Raw genomic sequence first — 17,512 nt, forward strand, 5'->3', positions numbered from 1 at the left:
GCGAAGCTGCCGAGAGAACTACCGTTACTGCTTCCTAGTGAATTAACACCCCAAACGCCGTAAGTTTAGTGATTCACAGTGCAGCTGGCAAGCTGGTATGTAATGTTCAGTAGCTTAGTGGGGCAATGAACTGACTAAGCCAGTATAAAAAATTCTTTGTAAACAGGAACTATACCCTCAGCACAATTATAAAACCATTAAGGCTTCCAGATTTTTTATATATATATGTCACACTTCAAAATGGGCAGATAGTTCGCAAAGCTGTAACAAAGGAGGGATTAGTTTCAAGTGTGCTAGAATGATGGTGCTCATGGGTCCTGTCAAATCGAATATATTGATGTACTCCTTTTCTGCAATTACTGCACTCAGTGTGGGTTCACAACAGATAAGAGTGGTGGTTAAATAGACTTTTACAGTGCATGTTTATTCAGAGGTAAATCCTGCTATGTTCAATGGGACTTGCTCCCAGGAAAGTGTGTATAGAACTGCAGCTTAAAGTGTTTTTCATATATTATAGTGTAGATCAGGTGTAGGCAACCTGGTGCCCTCCAGACCTGTTAGACTACAATTCCCAGAAGCCCCAGCAAGCATGGCCAAAGGTCAAGGTTATGGGAGTTATAGTCCAGAACATCTGGAGGGCACCAGGTTGCCTACCCCGATATAGATTTTAAAAACTGTCCCTTGATTTGCACCAACTTATATACATATCTAACTATACACGACTTTGTAGATGTAGCTAGCAGCTACTTCTTTCTTATTTATTCTAAAGTAAACACAGGGCCCTGATCCAGATTGCGACCCTAGTAACGGGAGTAGGAGGCCTTTAACCTGTTGCCCCTGCTGTGGTCCCAATCCATGCCTGAGATTTTCGTTGTGAAAAAGTAATCAATTAAAACAAATAGGTCCCTTTTGGGCAATGAACATTACAGGCATGATGGCCTTGATCCAGATCAGAACCACAGAAGGGGGCAAAGGGTTAAAGCCCCCTAGCCCCACACTAGGGTATCAATCCATATCAGGGTGTGTGTGTCACTGTGCTTGGTTGAGAGAGAGAGAGAGAGAGAAAGAAAGAAAGAGCTAGCGACATCTTCAAAGTAACATAGTTTGGCCCTAAGTCTTGTCTAAGAGATTTCTACTGCTTAATAAATCTCTCCAATTGCTAGAAGCCACTTGTCCTTTGAAAGGCTTTATTAAGAACTTTTGGCCAGACAATTGATTTTCCATCAAACTTAGGAATGTTAAAACAAACAATGGAGGCCATTAAATTACATCTTAGAACTAGGGATGTACGAAAGTGACTTACGTTTCCACGGATTATGTTGATGTTGGGGGGGAGGCGCTCCGTTCCTCCCCCCCGGAATCCTGGCCGGCTGGCTCCACTCTGCAACGATTCTGCGGAACCGCCGGCCGGCTCCGCCAGCAGCCGGACATCCGGCCAGAGGCGCCGCCGTTTGCGTCCCTGCAGTCAGCCGTGATAGGCTACGTAAATGTTTACGTAGCCTATCAGGGCTGATTTAAAAAAACAACAAAAAAAACGCGTGTACGCAAATGGCGGTGGCGTCTATGCTATTTGCATTCCCCTTATTTTTGCCGTCTTAGTCTACATAAATGTTTACGTAGACTAAGATGTGCCAAAATAAGGAATGCAAATGGCGGCGGCCATGGCCGCCGCCATTTGTGTACGCACGTCTTTTTTTTTTTTAAGTCAGCCGTGATAGGCTACATAAACATTTACGTAGCCTATCACGGTGTTTTTTTTAAATCTAGCTGTGATAGGCTACGTAAATCTTTACGTAGCCTATCACGTTGTGTTTTTTTTTTAAACCTGGAAATGGCGGCGGCGGCAGCCGGTCGGAAGACTGGCCGCCGCCGCTGAACCGCCGCCGCTGAACTGCCACGGGAGCCACCGCTGCCAGGAAGATCCACCCAAGGTAAGTCCCGTCCCAGGGGTGAGGCGGGCCGTTCCGCCACCGATTTTGGGGGGCCGAATGCACTAGCATTCAGCCTCCCCGAGATCCGTGGCGGAACTTTCGTACATCCCTACTTAGAACAGGGTTGGCCCTATTGTTAGGTACAGTGAGGCAGCCACCTCGGGTGATGGATCCTAGTGATGGGGTTTGATGGTGAGTTGTTAGAGAACAAAGTTATGTGCTCCACATGGCCTGCCCCATTCCCCCTAAGCTAGTCTGTTGCCCTTAGGTGCAATGCAGGATTCTATCCTGTCACCAGTGTCAAAGCAACTGCCAGTCCTTCTCTACATGGAATGGGCAGGAGGTTCCAACTCATCTTTTGTCTCAGGCAACAAAATGTCTTGTGACAGCCCTGTCTTACAACTTTAAAAGGCACATGTAAAGTATAAACTGCCTATATCTAAAAGTTTTGACATCTCATGTTTTACTAGGAAAGCAGGCACATAGATTTATGTCTTCCTTCCGAGGATGAGGCCTTTAGCCTGTTGTCTGTAGTATAAGTTGATGAGTTAGCGTCTCTACCCTGTACCAGTCACAAGATCATACTACTTTGCTGATTTGTAAATTCTAAGCACATGTATTAAAAAGAGGAACAGAAAACTCAAGTCCTACAGAAAACAGACATGGATGAATCACCTTTTTTTCTTTCCATGGGAATTTTTTTTTTAACACATTTAACCTGCAATCCTAAACGCATTTACCTAAGAGAAGCCTCACTGAATTCAGTGGTGCTGAATTCAGTGAGGCTTACTGAGCAGACATGCATAGGAGTGTGCTGTGAAGTGTGCAATTTCTTTTCTGTGTCTCAAACTCTGGACTAAAAAAGCCAATCCGATATAAATAAAATCAACTGGTGGGGTGGGGGGGTGTCAAAGCAATCTAAACAAGGGAGGAAGCAGGTTCTGTTTAGGAGCACATGTCTTTCACAAGTACCAGCTTCTTTTTTTTTTTTTGCTTCCCCATGAGATTTGTTTCACAGTTGTTATGAAACACAGACACCCACACACACACAATGGACACAACAGCAAAGACTTCGGGCCAAAGCAGACCTTACATTACATTACTGTTTACTCTAATGTAAGTGCAAGGCCCCCGATCCAGATCAGAACCCTAGCATAGGTGGTGGAGGGGGGCTAACCTCCCCCCTCCCCTGCTGAGGTCCCAGTCTGGATCAAGGTCTTCCACATCTGCAATTTATAGTGCAAAATAGTGATCCATTCGCTTTTATGGATAGAGGGCCCTGCGCTCACACTTGAGTAAAAAAGAATGAAAGACATCACTGCTTGCGATGTCATTAACAAAATGTCTGCTTTGGCCCTTATGCTGTTCTCAGCCAAGTGCCGCCTCAGAGGCCACAGCTCACCAGGGTCTTGAAGTTCAACTGGCTTATACTCTGAAAAGCTCCTACACAAAAGCGCACACAAAATGCTTCAGAGAATTAGATCACAGAGTCTTTCCAAACGTTCCTTTTGACTGCAAGCAGCTAAAGATCTCAGGCCCAATTCCTCTCTCGTTCTTAAGGCTGAGGATATGGAGTGAATGCAGAGACCGGGTCAGGGCAGACTTAAAACAGCCTCACAGCCTAATCCTAGGCATATCTACTCAAAAGTAAGTCCTACCGGGTCAAACAGAACTTACTCCCAGGTGAGCATGTATGGCAGGGGTGAGCAACTTCAGGAGATCTGGTGACCATTTTTGCCCTCCACCCGCACCATAGCTCCCTTCTCAGCGCCCCAATTTAAAAAAAAAAAAACATCCCGAGCGGCTATGGAGTGCCCAAAGGGTCAAAAGTAGCTTCTGTTCAAGCTACCTTTGAACCTTTTGGTGCTCTGTAGTAGCTACGGAGCACTGCAAGGGTCAAAAAGGCTTCAAAATGGCCACTTGGGATGCCATTTCGTGTTTCTGAAATACAACCCCTGGCATACAGGATTCCACACCCAATCTTTTAATTGCAGTGAAATATCCGAGACTGGTTGCACAAAAACACATCCCAGAGCAAACATCCTTAAGGAATATGTCAGCACCAACCTTAATTCAGTTAGTGCTATCCAGGTAACCCTTAACATTAAAAGGGAATCTGGTTAGCATTAACCATCACTGGTTAACTGTGGTTAAGGTGTAGGGCGGGGTGGGATTTGTTTCTGAGAGTGGGGATGCTCGAGAATTTTGTTTGGTCTGCATTTTTGACTGAATCAACCTAGTTTGCACTTCCTGGGCTTATATGTGAATTAGAACACAATTATCCTTTGAATTCTGCAATTCTCAGAATTTTGTGATGCAGTTCTTGGCTCAAAAACTGAGGACAAAAATGTGTATATTAGGGAAAGATGCATACAGAATGTGAATATTAGGGTAACTTGCCTATAAATATGTATGTGATTTTGTCTGTGTGCAGTTTAATAAAAAATAAAAAATTACACAACGATGTGGAAATTGGACAAAATGGATTTATGATAGAACACTTATGAAACTGACATGGACTGGATATAGACTGATTTGTACATGTCTATCAGAGTGGGGAACATGCAATCCCACAGCACACACCAAATCAGGGCCTTTATATTTGCCCTGTTCCAATCAGGCTTTTCAAGAATGAAAATAAATCCTTTTGGACCAATTATCTGCTGCTACTGCTGCTTATTTTTTACAAGTTCAAAAACAGGGGCCTGGCCAAAACTAAGGGCGAAATCCTATGGGAATAGGCGGCCGCCTTTGAACTCAGAGATGACCGTCTATCCAATGCAGGGCAGGATAACCATGGAGGGGATTGTTCCCTCCGCACTTCTCCTGCCCTGCATTTGCAGCTAGCTGATTTTGGCTGTCTAGCTGCCGGAAGGCGGAGCAAGGGAGGAGGCTTTCCCCACCCCAGAACGCCCCCCAGAACACCCCGTTTTGGACACTCATGCTCCTCTTCTGAGTGCGGAGTGTGGGGCAGTTCCGTGCTGCCTGCGAAGCAGCGTGGAAGGTGGGGAAAGTCGGTTCTCCAGGAACTGACCTTGGAGCACGGGCTCCGAGGTTGGTTCCCGGAAACCGACATAACCTATGACTGTCTAGCCGCTGACTAGTGCCATAGGATTGCTCCCCCCATGTTTTTAAACATGGAACAACTGTAATTATGCAGAAAGAGGGAGGCGAGGGTTCTAATTGTACAAACGAAAGAGGTGTGTGGGTGAGGAGTGCAGAACCTTCCCCACAAGCCATCACTGGTATCCTTGCAGTTTCTCCCCTCAGCATTCTTCTCCTCAGCCAAGCTCAAGTGACCATGGTCGGGAGAAAAGCACCTAGAAAAAGGAGGGTAAGTAAGGTACAGGGAAGGTTCTTCACTCTTCACCTGTGCCCCCTTTTGATTTTAAAATCTTATGTTCAACACTGCTCCTTCAGGGTGAGTTCCAGGTTTAAAACATACTTACTGCCACCATCATGCCCAGTTTGGTCCTTAATGGGAAACGGTGGCCATAGCTCAGTGGTTGAGCAGATGCGTTGCATGCAGAAGATCCAAGGTTCAGTCCTGGCACTTCCAGTTAAAAGGATCAGGTAAGAGGTAATGGGAAAGACACTCTGCTGAGACCCAGGGCTAGATGCATAAATAGTCTGACCTGGTTAAGGCAGCTTTGTATATTCATAATCGAGTATTCTTTACGTTACTTATGAAAATACCTAAAATTTCAGACTGTAAACACATCTACAATACTAACACATGCACTAAAGTCTTGTAGATCATTAATCCTGCCAAAGGAGTTTTCCTCTGACAGTTCAAATACCTAATAGAAAACAAACTCTTTCCCAATCAACACATCCGTGCTCGGTTAAAAGCTGTTTTTGTTGGAGGAATGGTCTTGGAAAACTCCTTCAGTGGGATTAATGATCTACCAGGCTTTGGAAGATAATGCATATATCTTCACCAAGTTACCAGTTTACTTGCAATAAAATAAAACTTGGGTAAAGAAGAAGCCAGCCCATTTAGTTCGAACAACCATTTTTGCTCAGGTTATTAACTGTCCCATACTTACAGACAACTCTGAATTCTGCCACACATGAGAGATGAGGTAGCTTTGAAGTTCACCATTCATCTGTGCTGCAGGAGGCTTCATCCATGTGACTATCACGGAAGAGCTGGACTCATTGATTGAGAGTGTGATATTTCCAGGAGGGGCAGAGGGAGCTTAAGAACAAAACATGTACACAAACAACAGAGGCCGATCAATTTTGTTTTGGTGGGATGGGGAGGTAAATATGTAGCATTTGAAAAGCACGATAATGGGGAAGAACAAAGAAAGAGAAGACATCCTAAATACAAAGAGGGAATTCCCCTATACCCCACTCTTTAACACTCATTATCCCCCAAATGTCCACCACTTATGAACAACAATGCAATGGTTGTATTTAGCTTCCCATTTTTTCATTTAATTAAGGAAGATGTGTGCTGCTGACTTCGGAGGAGGGGAGAGCATATATCATTCAAAAAATAAAAAAAATAAAAGCAAGTAGATCATAAGATAGTGAGGCATGGGGTGTGTAGCCTTGTTAGGGTTTTCTACTCTTTTAAATGTTTTTATACATTACTTGAGTGACAAAGCTGGCAAATATTCATAAGGACATAAGAAGAGCCAGGCTGGATCAGACCAAGGGTCTATCTAGCCCAGCATTCTGTTCACACAGTGGCCAACTAGCCACCTACTCATCCACTAACAAAGTGGCACAGGCATGGGAACAGGAGTGGAGGTGCCCTGCTCATCACCAATGACATCACTGGCACTATCCAACTGGTACCCATGATATCCATGTGACTACATTCCATGTAACAGCCATTATCCTAATTGATGTGCTCCTAGGTCGGATCGATGGGTGGGGAAAACTTCATTTTCCCACTGACAAAATATTGCAGCTTGAGTGATAGCTGTGATTTCCTCACAACTGAAGTGATATCTTGAGAAAAAGAATTTTGGATCCCGATGGCACAAATTAGTACGACATTGCGCAATTACTGCATAGCAAAAGATCTAGAAAGTTCTCAAATCATCACACTGTGATACAAAATATAATTTGCAATATATATTGATATAGTGCTAAATATGGAAATATGATTGGATTTTTCTTGAATCTAATGCTGTAAAACCGGACAGAGCTAAAACAGCTACCCTACAGAGGCAGTGTAACACGGGGCTCCTTCACACAGAGCTTTTATCCTGCTATTGAGATTTCTCACTCACGGAAGTTTGCGGGTCCTTTTCATGACATCATTAACCTCCAGGGTGCACCCAGAGGTATTTCCTGGTTGTTTCATCACAAAAAGATCCAGAACGAATGAGCCATTTTTTAACTCGGAATGTTATGTGATTAAAACAGCCACTAGATGGAGCTGTTTCATAGCATTCTATGGAACCTTGAAAATTAAAAACTTCCCCTCTCAGCAATCACATGATCGCTGTCTGGGAGCCTGCAATAAATGTGAAAGGCTCCAGAACAGGAGGACTGTTGGGGTTTTCTTTAGTGAAAAGGCAGCCATGGTGGAAACATTGCTGGATTTATTTATTATTTATTATTGCATTTATATCCCGCCTTTTGGCTGGGTTCAAACCCCTGCTCAGCCATGAAGCTGCCTGATTTACCTTCTGCCTACCCCTGCCATACTGTCGGTCTCTCTTTTGGTTGGTTGGTTTTTCTTACCTCCTTCTGTTGTACTGGCCATAACCCAAGGGCTGAAGCCAGACCATCCTACTTCATTCAGACAAGAAACACAGATGTTGTAATCCTTCAAAGCCGACAGATGCTGAATACGGTACAGATGAGGTGGTGTAGAAGTGTTAAAAGTCATCACAGAAACATTACTTGGCGCAAAAACATCCTTCACCTGAAATGAAAATCAAAGTCTTAAGCAAAGCTGATTAAGCAAAGCTTTCCTACACTACAGACGTTGTAGACAGCAGGCCTGTCAATAGCCCTCCTTAATTTGCAATAACAAAGGTGACAAGCTTGCCAGGAAGCATCCCTGTTAATCCCAGATATTAACCATGACAAATGGCTTTCTGCACATGCTCTGCAGCACTATCAGCTCCTCCAGGTGTTACCGAAAATGCCAATTGTGAGACAGAGAGAGATGGGCAGAGAGATTTTAGGGGGTAATGCAAGCTTCAGAAACACAGTTTGAACCCGACACAGTCAACCCCACCATCTCAGGTGAAAGTCCCGGTATAGGGGAACAAATGGCAAGAACTGTTTTCACTTTTGGCATTAAATGCCCCCTTTAGAATAGCAGGAGTAACCTGGTAGAATGTAGCCCATTTCAAACAACATGAGCCAGAAACATTCAGACTTTAAAATAAGACTGCAATTGAAATGAGGTTAGATGTTTCATTAAAAGATGTCTTTTCAGTGAATGCAGAGTAGTAGACATCTGCTGGATCCATGTATGGTAGTTGGCCATGAAAATCTTTGAAGCTATCTGTCCCAAAGCTTTCAGAACTCTTGGGACAGAGCTACACAAGTCTAGTTCTGTGATTATTATGTTTTTATATTATTTTTAATAATTGTTTTCACTGAGGTCATTGGAGGGCATGCTCCTTGTGGTTCCAAATTGACCTATGGCTCGATTGGAGCCCACCAGGAGAAGAGCCTTCAGTGTGGTGGCCCCCTTTCTTTGGAACTCCCTGCCCTGGAGGTCAGGCAAGCACTAACCCTGGGTTGTTTCTGGCGCCTCCTGAAAATAGCACTGTTCCAGGAGGCATTCCTTAATTGACCAGCCATGGTTTCTATTGGCATTGGGGTTTTTTTAAGCATAATTCTAATATGGTGTTTTAATCTTTTTTTCCCTTTCTTTTATTGTTTCATCTTTTGTGTTCACCGCTCCAAAATCTGTGTTAGATATGGAGTGGTACGCAAATATTGCAAATAAATAAATAAATAAATCTAAGGATGTAAAAATAATAACAAAATATAGTCAGCATGGATGCAGTTTGAAGGTGAGTGCAAGACCAGTGCAAGTTGAGAGTGCCTTCTTAACCCTTTCCCTTCAGGCAGTTTTTCAGCTGAAACTCCCCCCTGCTGCTTTTCCCCTCATGTAGAAAAGAGACAGGTACTCATATACTTGCCCCAGCAGGAATAAAAAGCATCTGGGCAGGGGGTGATCATAATTCCCTCTATTTTTGATGTTCAAGTGTGGGTCCATTGCTAACGGAGCCCAAACAGCACCACCCACTCACAAAAGGGAGGTATCAGGAGGTCTGGGGGAACTCCAAGGTTTGCAGAAGTACAGAAAATTTCTAGAAAAACAAATGCCAAAAACAGCCCACTGAGGGCTGTGCTTGCCCACTGGCCACAGGTGAGTGGGGAGGCGGAGATAGAAAACCAGGCAGGAAGGAGAATGGAATGGAGTATTCTGGAACAGGGCATGGCTGGCTGGCTAGAACTCTGGACAGGAACACTCCACACTGCAACATTTTGTTGCAGATCCCACTTGTTACCCTCTAATTCAACTTCTTTTTTTAAAAGAATGTAGACCCTGCCTTTGCACAGTTGTTTAAGGCAGCTTTCAACATCAATAAAAACAGTTCATAAAGAGCTGTGTATACAAGCTAAAAACTAAAATGAAAAAGAAGCAGAGTCTGAATTTGGGTGCTTGGAGGGAGCAGCTAAACCTCCCCACATTGGTCATAGCATTTGGAGCATTCACACGACACTACCAGGGGTGTGTGTGTGTGTGTGTGTGTGTGTAAGAGCTTTCCTCACAATTCTTTCTCCATTCCAACCACACATACCTTCCCCTTTGCAGATGGGCTTTGCGACATCTCTGATCTCCAGGTAAATACTGCAAGGGGCTCTTATGTTAGATAAGCCAGATGGGTGACCCAGATGGGCCCCCTTTCTTTGGAACTCCCTGCCCCTGGAGGTCAGGCAAGCACCAACATTGGGTTGTTTCTGACGCCTCCTGAAAACAGCACTGTTCCAGGAGGCATTCCTTAACTAACTAGCCACGGTTTTTATTGGCATTCTGTTTTTAAAAAGCATAATTTTAATATGGTGCTTTAATCTTTTTATTCTCTTACTATTTTATTCTCTTACTATTTTACCTTTTATGTTCACTCCTCCAAAATTTGTTTCAGATATGGAGCGGTATAAAAATATTGTAAATAAATAAATAAACCCTTATTTTCCATCACTTGGCAGGAGTGCAGCCAGCCACAATCTAAAACAGGGAAAACTGAAAGAACAGAAAGGTCTCTGGATTCTTATCTTGAAACATAACTTCCTTTACACACTGCTGTAAATAGCGCTTGGGAGCTATTGCAGTACATGATGAAATGTGAGACACATATATATATATATATATATATATATATATATATATATATATATATATGCCCCTCAGGGCATATGTAAGTATGGGCATGCTCTATTAGATAGGACATAATATTCACCAGGAAAATTAACATCAATGGTCTCATCTGGGAGACATCTCTCTCTCTTCAGTATACCTGCATTATAAATTTAAACCAGTTTGAAAACAGTTTAACTGTCCTGGCTTCTTCCAAAGAAACCAGGGAACTGTATTACTGTGTGGGTGCTGGTCATTTTTTAATTAGAGATCACTTAGATTGGCCCCTTATAGAACTACAGTTGCTTGAGTGACAGTCCCCTGTCTGCTCATGTGCAGGGCAAAAGTGTGGAGGGGGACATGGGTGCGGGGCACCTAAGCCCCACCCCCAATGTCCCCGCACACCTGGCTACCAGTTAGACCTTTGTGTGTTGAGTGTAAAGGACTATGAAGGGCTCTGTAAGCCCTTCTCCAAGTGTCCCAGCACACTGAGATTCAGTGGGTAGCTACTCATGAGCAGGCCTTTTCTGCAATGACCCCCAAATTGTGGAATGCCCTCCCTTGAGAGGTCTGTCTGGCGCCACCTTTGTTGACTTTTCAGCGCCAGGCAAAGACCTTATTATTCTCTCAGGCCTTTTAAACTGCTGCTTCTTTTATTTTTAATATGTGTGCTGCTGCATTTTAAAATAATCTTCTCTGTTTTCAGCTGTTTAGTATTTATCTCTTTTAAATGGGACATTTTTGTTGCTGCTTTTAGAGTTATACTTTTTAAATGTTTTATTGATTTTTATCATTGGTTCTATTGTTTTTTTACTGTGTATGTCACCCCGAAAGCTTCGGCTATAAGGAGACTCATTGAACATTTCTACACGAGGCTTTTATTGCGCACTTGTGACTGGTCACTCACAGAAGTTTGCGGGTCCCTTACAAGACATCGTCAACCTGTAAAGTGTCTCCTGCACTTTTTGAGCTTTATCCTGCTTTTAAAAAGATTGGAGATAAGCTGACAACAAATGTTAATGCGCGATATCGGCAGTGTGTAATGATGACATTGTGCCATAATACAACCACTAAATGGCGCTGTATAATGAAATATATAGAACTTTGCCGAAAAAGGAAGTTTACAGTTCAAATCATGTGTCCCCTGTGCAAAGGAGCCCACTGTAATCCCGCAAAGAAACTGGAAGCAGAAGGCCCCAGTAAAGATGCGGGATTTCAGCCTCGTGTGATGAACTTCATATATTGAATCATCATCTGTAGGCGTATTCAGCTGAACACACTAACAGAGATTCCGTGATTGCGAATCCTGCCTTATCAAGGAAGGCAGTGTGGAAAGGGGGCCTGGGGAGAGGGGGCAGGGCCTGGGGAGAGGTTGGCGGGCTGGATGCGGAAGATCCGTGGGATGTATCCAGCCCACAGTGCAGAAATTCCCCATGCCTATGCTAACCCTTCAGTACTGCACCCACTAGACAGGAAAGCAAAATGAAACATCCTTCGATGCTACTTGGTGCTTTGACAAGGAAATACAGGAGAGTAATCATAACCAGCTGTTCCTATTTTTGGATTATTTCAATTGTAAGAAAGTCATAAATATCTTTCTGCCTCTGGTATTCCCAAAGGCAGCAAAACAAGAGGCCGAGGCTGCTTGCTTCAGGTAAAGTAACCAAACCGCACAACCATTTAAAAACATCAACAGTGCAGTAATTCTGGCCTGGGATGTGAGTATCACATGCTCAGAGCTCTGAAAGCTGACTCGCTTTGGAGGTTTCATACACTTTCTAATTTAGAAAATCCATTCCTATGTGTATCATTGCATATCTGAAGCGGCCAATGCAAAATATGAAATCATAGGACCCTCCAACTTATTTCCGGAGCTTCAATAAGAATGCATTGTTGAATACCATTCATATGACAACATCCGGAAAGGAAAGGAATCTATGCCTGTTCCTGATCCACCCACCATAGCTCACAGAAGCAGATTATTCAGAATTGCCAAAAGGTGTTGCTTAAATTGACACCACGGACATAAGAAATATGACATTTAATAGCCAGGCTTCCACTTGCTTAGATTTGCACGGCTGCTCTTTTCTCAGACTTTCATTTAGGTGCTAAAAGGGCAAAAAGGCATGTGTGAGAAATGAGATATGGGAAATTTTGCCCTGACCTTTCTTATGAATGAGTCCCAGTTTCAGGAAATCCTCATGCTGTTTGGTTATTGACAAGAAAGGGCACTTCCTCGGCTGTATGAAGCAATTATTTAAAAATGCTGGATGATCACAAACGGTGCAGTCACAAACCTGTTGTGCGGATGTGACTCTGTGCTCCTGCACTGCTCTGGGACATTGGCTCTCTGTCTACATCTGACTTAGACATGCTCTCTGACACCCCTGTGCAGGTTTCCACTGGTCTACACGCAATCACGGAAACAACAGGGTGCAGTGGGCGTGTGCTCGTGCCCAGGAGCACTTGTGACTGCTCCAACCAATCACTGCACTTGGACTGTGCCATCCAATCACTGCACTGCGCCTTTGCTTCAACTAATCACATGGAGGGGGTTGCTCAGCCAATAACCCATGTGGCTCTGTAACCGAGATCTGTAGCAGAGATTTTCTCTGTTCTGTACAGCACCTAGCACCTTGCTAAGGCTGGCCCAAGACATTTAGCTGCCCAAGGCGTGGCAGCAAATGGCGCTCCATCCACACACCCAAGTCGAGAGGCAAAGCCAGCCAAGTTATTTTGGCACATGAGGCAGAAAATCCCTCAAGCAGCTCACCCTGTCCCTGGAAGTAAAAATGTGATAATAAATACTTAAGGCTGCAATCCTATGCGTGTTTCGACAAAACGTCCAGCTGGAGCCATTTACCATTCATGGAAAGTTCAGCTGAAGCGTTTCTCCTGAGCCCCTCCCCCAACTGCTCCTCCGGTTGGACAACAGAGCTGTGTGTCCCACAGGGCCTACTTGGTGCCCCTCGGTTAGCCGAGAATACACTGCCCCATCCGCAGTGTGGAAATAAGATTCAACTGCTAGTCCAGCTGGCACCTGCACATGGAATAAGGTGGGGAGGGGCACCATCTTGGCCTTTACCTCAGGCAGCAAAATGTCTTGAGCCAGCCTGCCCCCGCTAGTGACCCCTTTTCTCCTCAAGAAAAACTGCTACAGGAGGGGGACAATTTGGGGCTGAAAAGCGGGGGGGGGGTGTTGCTGCAGCTGCTCCCTTTTTTGTACCCATCATTTTCCTTCTTCAAATCTACCTTAACAAATATGTGTTTTGAGCTTGCTGGGGAGCGGCAATATGGAGTGGGAAAGCGATGGAAACGAGGAGGGGTTAAGAACCCCCTCCCCTGCCACTACTTTTCCACTCAAAACTGTCCTCTCCTGGACTATATTATTATTATTAATTGTTGTTGTTGTTATTGTTGACAAATTCTCCAGGTACCATACAATTAAAAATAGAATAATAATACAATAAAAGTGGGAGATACCTGCATTGCTCTGTTCTCTTTAGTGGAAGGATGGGTTAAATTGTAACAAATAATGTAAGCATCCTTATGATCTCAATATAAGTGCTAAATAAGAATGGTGTTGCTCCTCCTCTCTCCAGGCAAAATAAATATGCAAGCATATATCCCTGCTTCAGCATTCATGAGATATATTACGGGTTGGATCCAGACCTATGGTGCTTCCAGACAAGGCTTTTATGGTGCCATCACCCTGGCTCATTCACAGAATTTATAGGAGGTCTAGATGTCATAATCTTCTTCTTGTAACCCTCCCGTGTTTCTCCGCCCACTTCTTCCTAGGGATGTTGAAGGAATCCGGTTGGGGCGTGGAGCTTGATGAGCTTTTGTCCGCTCGGTCCCCCGGACTCCATTCTAACCTCTGCCAGCTGGCCCAACTTGGTCTGCGGCAAGTCAGGCCAGCTGGCGGATTTTCCATCTTTTTTATTTATTTGCGTAAATAGACATTTTTGCGTAATTTGTGGCTGCAATTTGCACAAATGTCTATTTATCCCTCCCCCCCTAAAAAAGTTCCCAAATTTCTGGGAAAACCCACAGCTTGCCTCACAAATGCAAGTCAAGTTTGGGGCCCCACAGAAATCTGGCGAGCCCCCAAAGGGCTGCATTTCCCAGCAACAAACTTCCCTGCTTCTTCCATCTTTTCTCTTACTACAGAAAATCTGTTAAGGAGAAAAAGAGGGAATCGCTGCACAATGCCTTCTAATTAGGAGTGCTAGGAGCCCTCTTTCTGGAAGCACCCCTAGTCATAATAAGAACAGTTCCACTGAAAATCAACAGAACTTAATGAAATCATGACTGCAATTCTGCCCGTAGGCTACCTAAAACCCACAAGGAGTCAAGGAGTGTAACTGTGCACAGGATTGCAGCCCACACCTCAAGGAATTTCAGACATACAAAGAATTATTGTGGAAGCAAGCAGCTTCAGAGAAACCAAGAAAGCTTCCAGCTAGAAATAAAAATGGTTTGGCCATGCTCCAGCATTTAGACAGTTCTGTTCCTTCAATGTGGTTTGACCAAAGATAAAATAATATTGTGGTACTGTGAAATATGTAAGTGTTACGCAGCTGGTGCCTGACCTCATGCAACGTTTGATAACTTCTGGCCATTTGCAAATTACAAGGCATTTCTCCTTGTTGGATGAACTACACAGTAAGCTCTTTTGGCAGTATAAATAATTACACAGTGTAAATGACAAATTCACCCAGAGGACATTAGTTACTGGGTTGATTAGAAATATAAACAAACAAACAAACAAACAAACAGGATTCATGAAGGATGGAATCTAAAATCAAGTGTTACTAGGCAAGATGGTCAGGAGATTAAAGTTTACTCTTTATTCATTTTAGCTGTAAACTGTTTTTCAGCCACCATTCCAGCCATGGGGTAATCAAGGTGACATACAATAAAACCTCATCATCATAAAACATCCATTATAAACACAAGAAGATTAAGCAGCTGAAAAACAACAGCACACAAAAGCCAGCATGCTCAACAAATCCTGGCAAACGACTTGGTAAAAAAAAGTTTTCAGCAACCAGCAAAAGCTTTAAAAGGAAGGAAGCCAACCCGATCTCCTGGAGTGGGAGTAGGGGGCGTTCCAAAGTGTACCTGCAGCCCTCTCTGACAATGTCACCTATAGCTCTGTGCAAAGGTGTATTCCAGGTAGAAATGAAGCCATGGGGAAGGAGATCAGGATTTTGGCTGTTGGCCCTTCCCTGGCTTTCACATGTTCAAGCTGTGATTTGCAAAGGCCCCTACATGTGTATACTTAGGTGTGCGTAGGCTCCTTATGTGTGATCCAGGGCCAGTATCAGAGGTTGACATTGCCAAACTCCTGTCACAGCCCCCATCCTGTTAGGGAGCCCACTGCCAATCCCTGCAACCTCATGGTCCTGCTATTTCTCTTTGTTGCTCTTGCTGCATGTTCACCCACCCTCTCCGAATGAGTGAGCAGCAAGGAGAAGGAGGAGTAACTTCCGCGCACCTTGCCCCACCCCTCTCTCTCTGGGAGCTGGTGCTGACTGGGCCCAGAAGAAGAGGCAAGCAAATGGCCAGCAGGCAACAGCAGCCAGGAGTTGGGCTCAAGGACGGGGTCCTATTGGGAGCATCTTGCCCCAAAACCCAGAGCCCCTGCTAATGCAATCCAGACCCATTGTTTTTCCAGGACATGGATTGTGCAAAGGGAGCCTATGCATGCTGGGTATTGCACCTAGGCTCTGTGCAAATGAGACTTTGAATGTGGGGAGGCTAGGAGTGGGGCTAGCAGGCCTCACCCGCAGATCCCCCTCCATGCACTCATTTTCATCTGGAAGTAATGGGAAGGATTCAACACAACATCAGTAGCGCTATTGATGTTGTGCTAGTGCTGCTGATGCTGCACTATCATAAACCAATAGTTCTGCAACGTAAGTAACACAATGGGGAAAAGCGATGATTTGCTGCCAAATTTCTGTGCACTTTTTCCCATTGCACTTGATATGTTGCAGAAGCATTGGTTTACGCTTGTGCAACATCAATAGCGCTAGCAGCAGCATAATGTTGGATCCTTCCCTTAGTTTGCACAGAGCTTATGCTCCAGTCACAGAAGGTGCTGCATTTGGAGAAGGGGGCCTCTGAGGACTGGGAAGTTGGCTTCTGCCAATCCCCTTCTGTGGGCAAATTATTGTCAGGGTTGGATCGGAGCCCATAGAGCCCCAAAGCAGTTCTGATTCTGAGGAAGAGATAGAAACAATGAGAGAGGAACCCGCGCACTGTTCAGAGGCGCTGCCAGAAGGACAGCCCCTTCCTGCCCACATTCCTGAGAGTGGTAGCGACCCTGGCAGGCAGCAGGAGGGACAACTGGAGCTTTGGGATGCTAGGTGCCAGCACAGGGACAAGCAGAAGATGGAGGGCACCAAGAGGAGGCACTCAGCTCGCTTGGCATGACGTCAACAGCTGCGCCCCGATGCCCCACAGGAAAGGGGGGGACTTTCGCCTCCTAGCCCTTAAGTTCAGAGGCTTCCCGCCTTTACCCTCAAAATGGAGATCAACTGATTCACTAAGGCTAGAAACCCCTAATAGGCAGCTCTCTTAAGTTCCCTCATTAGGCTCATGCGATTAGCATCTGTAAGCGTTATTAGGTTGAATGGAAATAAAGCCTTGGAAAAGAGCCCTATTGTCTGCGTGTTGATTCTGGCTACTTAACGATTTCAGAGGGCAGCAAGGGCGCTCCTGACAATTATCTGGATCCAACCCTCTTTGTCAGGATCTGAGAGCAAGAGCAAATGAGAGGCATTGTCTTTGGCTGCCCCACCAATGAAACTCATGTATGCTGGAGATTCACCACAGTCCTATCCTGAGCACCTTTAGAAGGGTTTTATGATCTGCCTGTTTGGGCTGGCCTGAGCAAGAGTCGGGTGCTTGTAATGTAATGGCATTTCCTTCTGTTTTGCTGGAACCTTTCTGTTCTTGTTGTCCGCTTCAAGTCTTTAGGATGGGTGAGGCGCGTGCACACACATGAACACACACACAGAACAGCTGCGCTGCTCTTTCACCTGGGTGACCGGCTGCCTGATCACCAGGCACTTGCCCTTTAATTTTGTGACCAGACGCAGAAGGAGTTCACAGCAGACTTTCCCCATATTTTGCACCCTAAAGACGTGTAACTGACTGAGGCTTTTGCAACTGGAATGACTCATTGTGCCTTGCGTCAACTAAAGGACGTTTGTCTAGA

The 17,512-nt window shown here is 44.7% G+C and overlaps 1 protein-coding gene across 2 annotated transcripts in view; it reads right to left on the reverse strand.

The window, feature by feature from the left end:
• MERTK (MER proto-oncogene, tyrosine kinase) overlaps nucleotides 1–17,512 on the reverse strand; it is an 88,368-nt gene that overhangs the window by 40,430 nt on the left and 30,426 nt on the right. For both annotated transcript variants that reach the window (XM_084829087.1, XM_084829085.1), the window contains exons 7-8: nucleotides 7,638–7,821; nucleotides 5,981–6,132 (exon numbers count right to left, since the gene is read on the reverse strand). In XM_084829087.1, the coding sequence (XP_084685213.1) occupies nucleotides 5,981–6,132; nucleotides 7,638–7,821 (336 nt within the window). The remainder of the gene's footprint in view (nucleotides 1–5,980; nucleotides 6,133–7,637; nucleotides 7,822–17,512) is intronic.

The sequence above is a fragment of the Heloderma suspectum genome, chromosome 1 (assembly GCF_057233095.1).
Source record: "Heloderma suspectum isolate Gila_16-S chromosome 1, 16-S_ref, whole genome shotgun sequence".
Lineage (NCBI taxonomy): Eukaryota > Metazoa > Chordata > Lepidosauria > Squamata > Helodermatidae > Heloderma > Heloderma suspectum.